The 13,978-nt window shown below is 42.0% G+C and overlaps 1 protein-coding gene across 1 annotated transcript in view; it reads right to left on the bottom strand.

Moving 5' to 3' along the window:
• Nucleotides 1-629: 629 nt before the first annotated feature.
• The window catches only part of LOC139395904 (A disintegrin and metalloproteinase with thrombospondin motifs 3-like), a gene marked incomplete at both ends in the record, with an annotated part of 38,997 nt that continues 25,648 nt past the window's right edge, over nt 630-13,978 (bottom strand). Inside the window, 2 exons of the mRNA XM_071143215.1 lie at nt 630-782; nt 4,968-5,124. Of these exons, the coding sequence (XP_070999316.1) occupies nt 630-782; nt 4,968-5,124 (310 nt within the window). The remainder of the gene's footprint in view (nt 783-4,967; nt 5,125-13,978) is intronic.

Here is a 13,978-nt window from a genome sequence, read left to right as displayed (position 1 = left end):
CGTACTGTACATATCCCAACCAGAAGCCATGGATTACAAGCAACATCTGCATCGAGCTAAAGGCTAGATTTGCCGCTTTCAAGGAGTGAGAGACTAATCCGGACGCTTATAAGAAATCCCATTATGCACTCAGACGAACCATCAAACAAGCAAAGCATCAATACACGATTAAGATTGAATCCTACTACACTGGCTCTGACACTCGTCGGATGTGACAGGGCTTTGAAAACTATTACGGACTACAAAGGGAAACCCAGATGTGAGCTGCACATTGACGCGAGCATACCAGATGAACTAAATGCCTTTTATGCTCACTTTGAGGCAAGCAACACTGAAGCATTCACGAGAGCACCAGCTGTTCTGGATGTATGTGTGATAACATTCTCGTTAGCCGATGTGAACAAAACCTTTAAACAGGTCAACATTCACAAAGCCGCTGGGCCAGATGGATTACCAGGACGTGTACTCAAATCATGCGCTGACCAACTGGCAAGTGTCTTCACTGACATTTTCAACCTCTCCCTGACTGAGTCTGTAATACCTACATGTTTCAAGCAGACCACCATAGTCCCTGTGCCTAAGGAAGCGAAGGTCACCTGCTTATATGTTTACCGCCCCGTGGCACTCACGTCGGTAGCCATGAAGTGCTTTGAAAGGCTGGTCATGGCTCACGTCGACAGCATCCTTCCGGATGCCCCGGACACACACTCCAATTCGCATACCGCCCAGACAGATACACAGATAACGCAATCTCAATCGCACTCCACACTGCCTTTTCTCACCTAGACAAAAGGAACACCAATGTGAGAATGCTGTTTTTTGACTATAGCTCTGTGTTCAACACCATAGTGCCCACGAATCTCATCACTAAGCTAGGGACTCTGGGACTAAACACTTCCCTCTGCAACTGTATCCTGGACTTCCTGACGGGCAGACCCCAGGTGGTAAGAGTGGGCAACAACACGTCTGCCACGCTGATCCTTAACACGGGGGCCCCTCAGGGGTAGGTACATAGTCCCCTCCTGTATTCTGTTCACCCATGACTGCGTGGCCAAACACGACTCCAACACCATCAATAAGTTTGCTGACAACACAACAGTGGTAGGCCTGATCACCAACAACGATGACACGGCCTCAGGAGGTCAGAGAACTGGCAGTGTGGTGCCAGGACAACAACCTCTCCCTCAATGTGAGCAAGACAAAGGAGCTGATCGTGGACTACAGGAAAAGGTGAGCCGAACAGGCCCCCATTAACATTGACGGAGCTGTAGTGGAGCGGTTCGAGAGTTTCAAGTTCCTTGGTGTCCACACCACCAATGAAATATCATGGTCCAAACATACCAAGACAGTCGTGAAGAGGGCATGACAAAACCTTTTCCCCTCAGGAGACCCCCCCAAGCCATAAGACTACTGAACAATTAATTAAATTGCCGCCAGACAATTTACATTGACACCCCTCCCCTCCCTTTTGTACACTGCTGCTACTCGCTGTTTAGTATCTATGCATAGTCACTTCACCCCCACCTATTTTTTTTATTTTTTTTCACCTTTATTTAACCAGGTAGGCTAGTTGAGAACAAGTTCTCATTTACAACTGCGACCTGGCCAAGATAAAGCATAGCAGTGTGAACAGACAACACAGAGTTACACATGGAGTAAACAATTAACAAGTCAATAATACAGTAGAAAAAAGGAGTCTATATACATTGTGTGCAAAAGGCATGAGGAGGTAGGTGAATAATTACAATTTTGCAGATTAACACTGGAGTGATAAATGATCAGATGGTCATGTACAGGTAGAGACAGTGTCTCCTGACCCCTCCTGTCTCAGCCTCCAGTATTTATGCTGCAGTAGTAGTTTATGTGTCGGGGCGCTAGGGTCAGTTTGTTATATCTGGAGTACTTCTCCTGTCCTATTCGGTGTCCTGTGTGAATCTAGGTGTGCGTTCTCTAATTCTCTCCTTCTCTCTTTCTCTCTCTCGGAGGACCTGAGCCCTAGGACCATGCCCCAGGACTACCTGACATGATGACTCCTTGCTGTCCCCAGTCCACCTGGCTGTGCTGCTGCTCCAGTTTCAACTGTTCTGCCTTAATATTATTTGACCATGCTGGATCATTTATGAACATTTGAACATCTTGACCATGTTTTGTTATAATCTCCACCCGGCACAGCCAGAAGAGGACTGGCCACCCCACATATGCTCTCTCTAATTCTCTCTTTCTTTCTCTCTCTCGGAGGACCTGAGCCCTAGGACCATGCCCCAGGAATACCTGACATGATGACTCCTTGCTGTCCCCAGTCCACCTGACTGTGCTGCTGCTCCAGTTTCAACTGTTCTGCCTTATTATTATTCGACCATGCTGGTCATTTATGAACATTTGAACATCTTGACCATGTTTTGTTATAATCTCCACCCGGCACAGCCAGAAGAGGACTGGCCACCCACATAGCCTGGTTCCTCTCTAGGTTTCTTCCTAGGTTTTGGCCTTTCTAGGGAGTTTTTCCTAGCCACCGTGCTTCTACACCTGCATTGCTTGCTGTTTGGGGTTTTAGGCTGGGTTTCTGTACAGCACTTTGAGATATCAGCTGATGTACGAAGGGCTATATAAATAAATGTGATTTTTTTTTTTGATATTGGTGTGCAAAATTACCTCAACTAACCTGTACCCCCGCACACTGACTCGGTACCAGTGCCCCCTGTATATAGCCTCATTATTGTTATTCTTATTGTGTTAGTTTATATTATTACTTTTTATTTTAGTCTTTTTAACTTTTTATTTTTTTAACTGCACTGTTGATTAAGGGCTTGTAAGTAAGCATTTCACGGTAAAGTCTACGCAAAGTCGGCGCATGTGACAAATAAAGTTTGATTTGATTAGTAATCTGACTAAACACTCACTAACCACTCATCCATCTACATGGAATAGTAGGCTGGCTAACCTTTCACATTCATCTACATGGAACAGTAGGCTGGCTAACCACTCACATCCATCTACATGGAGTAGTAGGCTGGCTAACCACTCACATCCATCTACATGGAGTAGTAGGCTGGCTAACCATTCACATCCATCTACATGGAACAGTAGGCTGGCTAACCACTCACATCCATCTACATGAAGTAGTAGGCTGGCTAACCACTCACATCCATCTACATGGAGTAGTAGGCTGGCTAACCACTCACATCCATCTACATGGAACAGTAGGCTGGCTAACCACTCACGACCATCTACATGGAACAGTAGGCTGGCTAACCACTCACGAGAACCTACATGGAATAGTAGGCTGGCTAACCACTCACAACCACCTACATGACAGACTTCTACCATACCTCTAACAGACTCATTATAACATCAGCAGATGTCAGGTGAGTGATGCAGACTACTCTGGGTGCTTCATTAACTATTAATCTGTAGTTTTACACAAACAAACACACACCACACACCACACACCTGATATGCCAGGATAGTGGGTTCAATTACCGGTTCAATTCCCGGCACCATCCACACGTAAAAAATGATGGGGCAAGAATGTAAGTCACTTTGGTTAAAAGTGTCTGCTAAATTATACAATATACTGTACATACACGCACTACCGTTCAAAGGTTTGGGGTCACTTAGAAATGTCCTTGTTTTTGAAAGAAAAGCACATTTTTTGTCCATTAAAATAACATCAAAGTGATCAGAAATACAGTGTAGACATTGTTAATGTTGTAAATGACTATTGTAGCTGGAAACGGCAGATTTTTTATGGAATAACTACATAGATGTACAGAGGCCCATTATCAGCAACCATCACTCCTGTGTTCCAATGGCACGTTGTGTTAGCTAATCCGAGGCTAATTGATCATTAGAAAACCCTTTTGCAATTATGTTAGCACAGCTGAAAACTGTTGTCCTTAAAGAAGCAATAAAACTGGCCCTTTTTTTTAGAATAGATGAGTATCAGGAACATCAGCATTTCTGGGTTCGATTACAGGCTCAAAAAGGCCAGAAACAAAGAACTACTTCTGAAACCCGTCAGTCTATTCTTGTTCTGAGAAATGAAGGCTATTCCATGCGAGAGAAAAAAGCCATCTCTGTCAAGTGTGTTATTTTCCCCATCTTAATATTTTCTTTTTATTGGCCAGTCTGAGGTATGTTTTTTTCTTTGCAACTCTGCCTAGAAGGCCAGCATCCCGGAGTTGCCTTTTCACTGTTGACATTGAGACTGGTGTTTTGCGGGTACTATTTAATGAAGCTGCCAGTTGCGGACTTGTGAGGCGTCTGTTTCTCAAACTAGACACTAATGTACTTGTCCTCTTTCTCAGTTGTGCACCGGGGCCTCCCACTCCTTTTTCTATTCTGGATAGAACGAGTTTGCGCTGTTCTGTGAAGGGAATAGTACACAACGTTGTACGAGATCTTCAGTTTCTTGGCAATTTCTCACATGTAATAGCCTTCATTTCTCAGAACAAGAATAGATTGACGAGTTTCAGATGAAAGTACTTTGTTTCTGGCCATTTTGAGCCTGTAATTGAACCCACAAATGCTGTTGCTCCAGATACTCAACTGGTCTAAAGAAGGCCAGTTGTATTGCTTCCTTAATCAGGAAAACAGTTTTCAGCTGTGCAAACATAATTGCAAAAGGGTTTTCTAATGATTAATTCAAATTTTAAAATTATAAACTTGGATAAGTTAATACAACACGCCATTGGAACACAGGAGAGATGGTTGCTGATAATGGGCCTCTGTACGCCTATGTAGATATTACATTTGAAAAAAATCAGCCGTTTCCAGCTACAATAGTCATTTACAACATTAACAATGTCTACACTGTATTTCTGATCAATTTGATGTTATTTTAATGGACAAAACATTTGCTTTTCTTTCAAAAACATGAAAATTGCTAAGTGAACCCAAACTTTTGAATGGTAGTATATATATATATATATATATATATATCACACACAAGCATACACACAGCTTACCTTCCAGTTGGTAGTCCAGTGAGATGTCAGAGGGGGCCTGTAGAACAGCAGATCTCCTGTAGACAACATGGACTCTGCCCTGGTCCTCATGTTCCTGAGTCCCTCTCTCCAATGGCTCAATGAAGTACTCATCTGAGTCTGTCCGGATCATACCAGCCTGAAGAGAGAGCGGGAAAATCTATATATGGCCAAATGGGTGATTCTTCAGAAGTGATGCAAAATGGGAATGGAAATGAAAGGGATACCTAGTCATTTGCACAACTGAATGCATTCAACTGAAAAGTTGAACGCATTTAACACAATCCCTTTGATTCAGAGAGGTGCGGGAGGCTGCCTTAATCAATGTCAATGTCATCGGCGCTCGGGGAGCAGTTGTTGTTGTTGGGGGTTAACTGCATTGCTTAAGTGAAGAACGGCAGATTTTTCCACCTTGCCAGCTCAGGGATTTGAAGCAGCGACCTTTTACTGACCCAACGCTCTTGAAAGTGCTAGGCAACCACAATTGCAGTCCCACCTCAAAAACAACCATTTAAAAAAGTTAAGTCTCCAAGCTTACATTTATTTACATCATGATTTGTTCTAATTCAATCCAAGGCAATAACATGCACATTGTTAAATTATTATAGTACAAATTCATTGTCACGTCCTGACCATAGAGAGCCCTTATTTTCTATGGTAGAGTAAGTCAGGGCATGACTGGGGGGTTTTCTAGTTATTATTTTCTATGGTGGGTTCTAGTTTAGTTTTTCTATGTTGGTGTTTGGTATGATTCCCAATTAGAGGCAGCTGGTAATCGTTGTAATCATATTTAAGTAGCATGTTATATCTCTTTGTTACGGTTCGTTGTTACAATGTGATTTTCTGGATTTTTTTTCTCATTTTGTCTGTCATAGTTGAAGTGTACCTATGATGAAAATTACAGGCCTCTCTCATCTTTTTAAGTGGGAGAACTTGCACAATTGGTGGATAACTAAATACTTTTTTGCCCCACTGTACATATCTACCTCAAATACCTTATTATTATCTATCCTGACGCATAGTCACTTTACCCTGCCTTCATGTATTTACCCTGCCTTCATGTACATATCTACCTCAAATACCTTATTATTATCTATCCTGATGCAATGTCACTTTTCCCTGCTTTCATGTACGTACACTACATGACCATAAGTATGTGGACACCTGCTCATCCAACATCCCATTCCAAAATCATGGGCATTAACAAGGAGCTGTTCCCCCCTTTGCTGCCATAATAGCCTCCACTCTTCTGGGAAGGCTTTCCACTAGTTGTTGGAACATTGCTGCGGGGACTTGCTTCCATTCAGCCACAAGAGCGTTAGTGAGGGGTGATTAGCACTGGTGTTGGGTGATTAGGCCTGGCTCGCAGTTGGAGTTCCAATTCATCCCAAAAGTGTTAGATGGGGTTGAGGTCAGGGTTCTGTGCAGGCCAGTCAAGTTCTTCCACACGGATCTCGACAAACCATTTCTGTATGGACCTCGCTTTGTGTATGGGGGCATTGCCATGCTGAAACAGGAAAGGGCCTTCCCCAAACTGTGGCCAAAAAGTTGGAAACACAGAATCGTCTAGAATGTCATTGTATGCTGTAGCGCTAAGATTTCCCTCCACTGGAACTAAGGGGCCTAGCCCAAACCATGAAAAACAGCCCCAGACCATTATTCCTCCTCCACCAAACATTGCAGCTGGCACTATGCATTGGGGCAGGTAGCGTTCTCCTGATTTCCACCAAACCCAAATGCGTCCATCGGACTGCCAGATGGCGCCGGAAGGGATGGCTGCCGTTTAAAGGGCTCCTAACCAACTGTGCTATTTTGTTCATTTATTTATTTACTTTTTTACTTATTTTGTACATAATGTTTCTGCTACTGTTTCTTATGACCGAAAATAACTTCTGGACATCAGAACAGCGATTACTCACCTCGAACTGGACAAAGATTTTTTCTTTAACAAGTCCGACGCAAAGGATATACTGCTTTCTCGGGAACGGGCCAGATCCCCGTCATTTGCATGTAGAAAAGACGGAGAAAAAGGGGGCGGAGGTCAGGCTGTCTTCTGAGAATTCGTAGGTGAGTAAACCTCCACTACCATCGGTTCTATTGGCCAACATGCAATCATTTTGCTTGCAAGCAAAAACAGAAGCAGGAAGTACCAGTGACTCACTCAATACGGAAATGGTCAGATGATGTCTATGCTACAGGCCTGTTTTGCTAGCACATACTTGAATATGTTCCGGGATTCATCCAATGGCATTGAGGAGTATACCACCCAACCAGAAGCCATGGATTACAGGCAACATCCACATCGAGATAAAGGTTGGAGCAGGACAATAATCCGGACACATAAGAAATCCCTTAACGCCCTCAGACGAACCATCAAACAGGCAAAGCGGCAATACAGGATTAAGATTGCATCCTACTACACCGGCACTGACGCTCGTCGGTTGTGGCAGGGCTCGAAAACTATTACAGACTACAAAGGGAAACCCAGCCGCGAGCTGCCCAGGGAGTGGTCTGAGTCGGGAAGGGAAAAGTGAAAACTTGTTATTGGTAGAGACATTTAGAACTATTTCTTATTGGTCTATTAACTAATTTACCTCCTGGGGATTTCACCAGGCAGGCCAAAACTCCATTCTACCAAAACAGGCTGACATTTCAGGCAGTCTTTTCAAACAGCTCTAATGCTAATTTTGGAACTCCCAAAAATAGCTGAATTTACAGAGTAGCTCCGAGTCTGAGAATGAGTTTACAGAGAATTAAATAATATTAGTTAGGGAGCCAATAAACCTACTGAAGCCGTTCATGTTCAAGCCGATCGTTGCCCCAGATCAAAGAGTCCTAGTAGCAGTAACAACACAGACATGCTGCCTGAAACACCTCAGCTAGAGGTTCAGCGTAGCCAAACACAAACTGGTGTTAGTGGGGATGCTGTCAGATTTTTGTTATTTCTTATCTTTATTTAACTAGGCAAGTCAGTTAAGAACAAATTCTTATTTTCAATGACGGCCTACCCTGGCCAAATCCTAACAACGCTGGTCCAATTGTGCACCGCCCTATGGGACTCCTAATCACAGTCGGTTGTGATACAGCCTGGAATCGTACCAGGGTCTGTAGTGACGCCTCTAGCACAGATGCAGTGCCTTTGACCGCTGCGCCACTCAGGAGCCCCTCAATTCAGGCTGTCAGATAATGGCAGCATCATGATTCATGAAATCTCATTCTAATCAATAATGGGGCATGCTCATTATAAATACATTGTGATTTAGTTTCGGTATTAGACTAACTTTTCTTATGAATTTGTTTGCAGAGCATACAGGCTGGCAGTTTATTGCCAGTTCACCCTGTGGGCACAAGGGAGAATTAGACGAGGAGTACGGCATGTCATCCCTGCGTGTGTCGTCTCTTCCATAAAGTGTGCATACCCAGAAGCAAAGGCATTCACATAGGGTTTGAGTTTGAATAAAACCAGTTCACTTAGTAAATCTAGCCTGATGTCATTATTTTCAAGACATAGACCTAATGACTGCACCTTATGTATAACAACAGGTTCAAGCGTAACCAGATAAACTTGCTTTGAAGATAAAACTACTTTCAACATGCACTAAACCTGTGTCCATGTTGCTAGAGTAGTGACTTCAATTAACTTTGGCTGCTATCCTTGGAAAGGAATGGTAACTACATTGGACAGCTAGTTGGCAGAATCAAAGTAGAATTTAATAATATAGACGCCTTTATCCAAAGTGAACTGTACCATGACAGTGGAAACAGATCATAGAAACAGGATTACAATTTTGATATCATGGATGGTCAGTCCTTGTATCTATAGCTCTGTCTATGAATTTGAGAGTGGTTACATGTCTCCAGCCCCATCCCTCAGCTTTTACTGAAAGAGGAGCAGGGAAACACTTTGTAATTGTTTCTACTGCTGATTGCCACTTTAAGAAGTTAAGATGCAGACAAATTACCAAAATATGTTACAGATACTATATCGCCAAACCCACTGGCTCCAGAACATCTAGAAGTCTTTGCTAGGTAAAGCTCCGCCTTATCTCAGCTCACTGGTCACCATAGCAGCACCCACCCGTAGCACGCGCTCCTGCAGGTATTTCACTGGTCACCCCCAAAGCCAATTTGTCCTTTAGCCGCCTTTCCTTCCAGGTCTCTGCTGCCAATTACTGGAACAAACTGCAAAAATCACTGAAGCTGGAGACTCATATCTCCCTCTTTAAGCACTAGCTGTCAGAGCAGCTCACAGATCACTGCACCTGTACATAGCCCATCTGTAAATTGCCCATCCAACTACCTCATCCCCATGCTGTTATTTATTTTATTTAGCTCCATTGCACCCCAGCATCTCTACTTGCACTGCACATCTATCACTCCAGTGTTTAATTGCTATATTGTAATTATTTCGCCACTATAGTCTATTTATTGCCTTACCTCCATTATCCTACCTCATTTGCACACAATGTATATAGACTTTTTCAATTTTATTATTGACTGTACGTTTGTTTATTCCATGTGTAACTCTGTGTTGTTGTTTGTTTTGCACTGCTTTGCTTTATCTTGGCCAGGTCACAGTTGTTAATGAGAACTTGTTCTCAACTAGCCTACCTGTTAAATAAATAAAAAATATATACAGTTGAAGTCAGAAGTTGACATGCACCTTACCCAAATACATTTAAACTCAGTTTTTCACAATTCCTGACATTTAATTCTAGTTCAAATTCCCTGTCTTAGGTCAGTTGGGATCACCACTTTACTTTAAGAATGTGAAATGTTAGAATAATAGTAAAGAGAATGATTTATTTCAGCTTTTATTTATTTCATCACATTCCCAGTTGGTCAGAAGTTTACATACACTCAATTAGTATTTGGTAGCATTGCCTTTAAATTGTTTAACTTGGGTCAAATATTTCGGGTAGCTTTGCACAAGCTTCCCACAACAAGTTGGGGGAATTTTGGCCCATTCCTCCTGACAGAGCTGGTGCAAGTCAGGTTTGTAGGGCTCCTTGCTCGCACACACATTTTTCAGTTCTGCCCACAAATGTTCTATATGATTGAGGTCAGGGCTTTGTGATGTCCACTCCAATACCTTGACTTTGTTGTCCTTAAGCCATTTTGTCACAACTTGGAAGTATACTTGGGGTCATTGTCCATTTGGAAGACCCATTTAAGACCAAGCATTTACTTCCTGACTGATGTCTTGAGATGTTGCTTCAAAATATCCACATAATTGTCCTTCCTCATGACGCAATCTATTTTGTGAAGTCCACCAGTCCCTCCTACAGCAAAGCACCCCCACAACATGATGCTGCCACCCCTGTGCTTCCCAGTTGGGATGGTGTTCTTCGGCTTGCAAGCCCCACCTTTTTCCTCCAAACATAACGATGGTCATTATGGCCAAACAGTTCTATTTTTGTTTCATCAGACCAGAGGACATTTTTCCAAAAATGTCTATGTGGACATCTTACTTTCTCTATTTGATGACAAATACTGACAGGGCCTACATAGTATTTTTCTCAGCACATACAATGCATATGCTGTGACCTGTGATGGGAACTGTGATGTACTGTGGTGTTGGGAGGTATTGGTGGGACTGTGATGTACTGTGGTGTTGGGAGGTATTGGTGGGACTGTGATGTACTGTGGTGTTGCGAGGTATTGGTGGTATAGGACTGGGTCTGAGGTATAGGACTGGTTGTAGAGGGTGGGTCTGAGGGGGAGAGGTGTCGGTCAAGCAGACCGCACCTCCCTGCCAAAACAAACAGCCTGCTGGACTGAAGCGGTCCCGTTCTCTGAGACGACCTCTCCAGTCTCCACTTCAGAACTTGCTTTATTAAAAAAAAAAAATCCTGCCACTTTCAAAAAGCCTGGATTCAGACAGGACACTGCCACCTTTCATCGGGTGTGTTGTTTAAAGGTGTATTTAGTTTAGAAATGTGTGCAAACCTTCGTCATCATTACTTGCCATTTTTATCCACCCTTAAAAAGGAACTTTAAAGAAAAACTACAACGGCAAACGTCTTCAGATTTGAAAAAACTAAAAAGAGGTAGAAGTGAAAGTCACCTGTCGGCGGATATAAAATGTATATCTGTATTTCTGGGCGGGAAAATAAAATTAGATCAAGAAAATATTTCACAAACGTACTTAGAAAACTGACCATATTAGAGGGCTCCTCCATAGGAGTTGTAGCTTGGCGAGCATATCACAGGAGCAAAGGAAAATATGTTGGCCAATCAATCTCTCTTCACACAAGAGCTCAGCAGATATCATGTCTTCTCTCCTGAACTACAGGCGGCTCTCTAAACTCTCTACCTCACTCTGTTAATGAAATACAATAACTGGCAGAACTATCCTGAAGGGAATATTCTGGAAATATTTTGAGACCATGAGTAGGAGTCAGTAGTAGTAGGCAGGAGGTCAGGAGGAGACAGTAGGTGGTAGTAGTAGTAGTAGTAGTAGGCAGGAGGTCAGGAGGAGACAGTAGGTGATAGTAGTAGTCAGGAGGTCAAAAGGTAGAAGTAGTAGTAGGTAGGAGGTCAGTAGGAGTCAGTAGGTAGGAGGTCAGTAGGAGTCAGTAGGCAGGAGGTCCGTCGGAGTCAGTAGGTAGTAGTAGGTAGGAGGTCAGTAGGTAGTAGTAGTAGGCAGGAGGTCAGTAGGAGTCAGTAGGTAGTAGTAGTAGTATGCAGTAGTAGTAGTAGGAAGTAGTAGTAGGCAGGAGTCAGGAGGCAGTAGTAGTAGGCAGGAGTCAGGAGGCAGTAGTAGTAGGCAGTAGTAGTAGGCAGGAGTCAGTAGTAGGCAGGAGTCAGTAGGTAGTAGTAGTAGGCAGGAGGTCCGTAGGAGTCAATAGGTAGTAGAACTACAGTTCTCTGTAGATAGAAGTAGGCAGGATGTCAGTGGTAGATGAGAAATAACTACTAACTACTGACACTGAGATGAGTAATAACTACTGACAGACTACTGACATGGAGATGAGTAATAACTACTAACATACTACTGACATGGAGATGAGTAATAACTACTAACAGACTACTGACAAGGAGATGAGTAATAACTACTGACACAGAGATGAGTAATAACTACTGACATGGAGATGAATAATAACTACTGACATGGAGATGAGAAAGAACTACTAACTACTGACATGGAGATGAGAAATAACTACTAACGTGGAGATGAGTAATAACTACTAACAGACTACTGTCATGGAGATGAGTAATAACTACTAACTACTGATATGGAGATGAGAAATAACTACCAACATGGAGATGAGTAATAACTGCTAACAGACTACTGACATGGAGATGAGTAATAACTGCTAACAGACTACTGACATGGAGATGAGTAATAACTACTAACAGACTACTGACATGGAGATGAGTAATAACTACTAACAGACTACTGACATGGAGATGAGTAATAACTACTAACAGACTACTGACATGGAGATGAGAAATAACTAGAAACGTGGAGATGAGTAATAACTACTAACTACTAACGTGGAGATGAGTAATAACTACTAACTACTGACATGGAGATGAGTAATAACTACTGACACGGAGATGAGTATAAACTACTAATAGACTACCGACATGGAGATGAGAAATAACTACTAAGGTGGAGATGAGTAATAACTACGAACTACTAACGTGGAGATGAGTAATAACTACTGACATGGAGATGAGAAATAACTACTAACAGACTACTGACATGAGATTAGTAATAACTACTAACATGGAGATGAGTAATAACTACTAACAGACTACTGACATGGAGATGAGTAATAACTACTAACTACTGACATGGAGTTGAGAAATAACTACCAACAGACTACTGACATGGAGATGAGAAATAAATACTAACAGACTACTGACATGAGATTAGTAATAACTACTAACATGGAGATGAGTAATAACTACTAACAGACTACTGACATGTAGATGATTAATAACTACTAACAGACTACTGTCATGTAGATGAGTAATAACTACTAACAGACTACTGTCATGGAGATGAGTAATAACTACTGACATGGAGATGAGAAATAACTACTGACATGGGGATGAGTAATAACTACTAACAGACTACTGACATGGAGATGAGTAATAACTATTAACTACTGACATGGAGTTGAGAAATAACTACCAACAGACTACTGACATGGAGATGAGAAATAACTACCAACAGACTACTGACATGGAGATGAGTAATAACTACTAACATGGAGATGAGAAATAACTACTAACTGCTAACGTGGAGATGAGTAATAACTACTAACAGACTACTGACATGGAGATGAGTAATAACTACTAACTACTGACATGGAGATGAGAAATAACTACCAACAGACTACTGACATGGAGATGAGAAATAACTACCAACAGACATGGAGATGAGAAATAACTACCAACAGACTACTGACATGGAGATGAGTAATAACTACTGACATGGAGATGAGTAATAACTACTGACATGGAAATGAGTAATAACTACTGACATGGAGATGAGAAATAACTACTGACATGGAGATGAGAAATAACTACTGACATGGAGATGAGAAATAACTACTGACAGACTACTGACATGGAGATGAGAAATAACTACTAACGTGGAGATGAGTAATAACTACTAACTACTAACGTGGAGATGAGTAATAACTACTAACTACTGACATGGAGATGAGTAATAACTACTGACACGGAGATGAGTAATAACTACTAATAGACTACCGACATGGAGATGAGAAATAACTACTAAGGTGGAGATGAGTAATAACTACGAACTACTAACGTGGAGATGAGTAATAACTACTGACATGGAGATGAGAAATAACTACTAACAGACTACTGACATGAGATTAGTAATAACTACTAACATGGAGATGAGAAATAACTACTAACAGACTACTGACATGGAGATGAGTAATAACTACTAACTACTGACATGGAGTTGATAAATAACTACCAACAGACTACTGACATGGAGATGAGAA

Source organism: Oncorhynchus clarkii, unplaced genomic scaffold (genome assembly GCF_045791955.1).
Source record: "Oncorhynchus clarkii lewisi isolate Uvic-CL-2024 unplaced genomic scaffold, UVic_Ocla_1.0 unplaced_contig_5576_pilon_pilon, whole genome shotgun sequence".
NCBI lineage: Eukaryota > Metazoa > Chordata > Actinopteri > Salmoniformes > Salmonidae > Oncorhynchus > Oncorhynchus clarkii.
The sequence above is the reverse complement of the archived record's forward strand: the minus strand, read 5'-3'. Positions and strand labels throughout refer to the sequence as shown.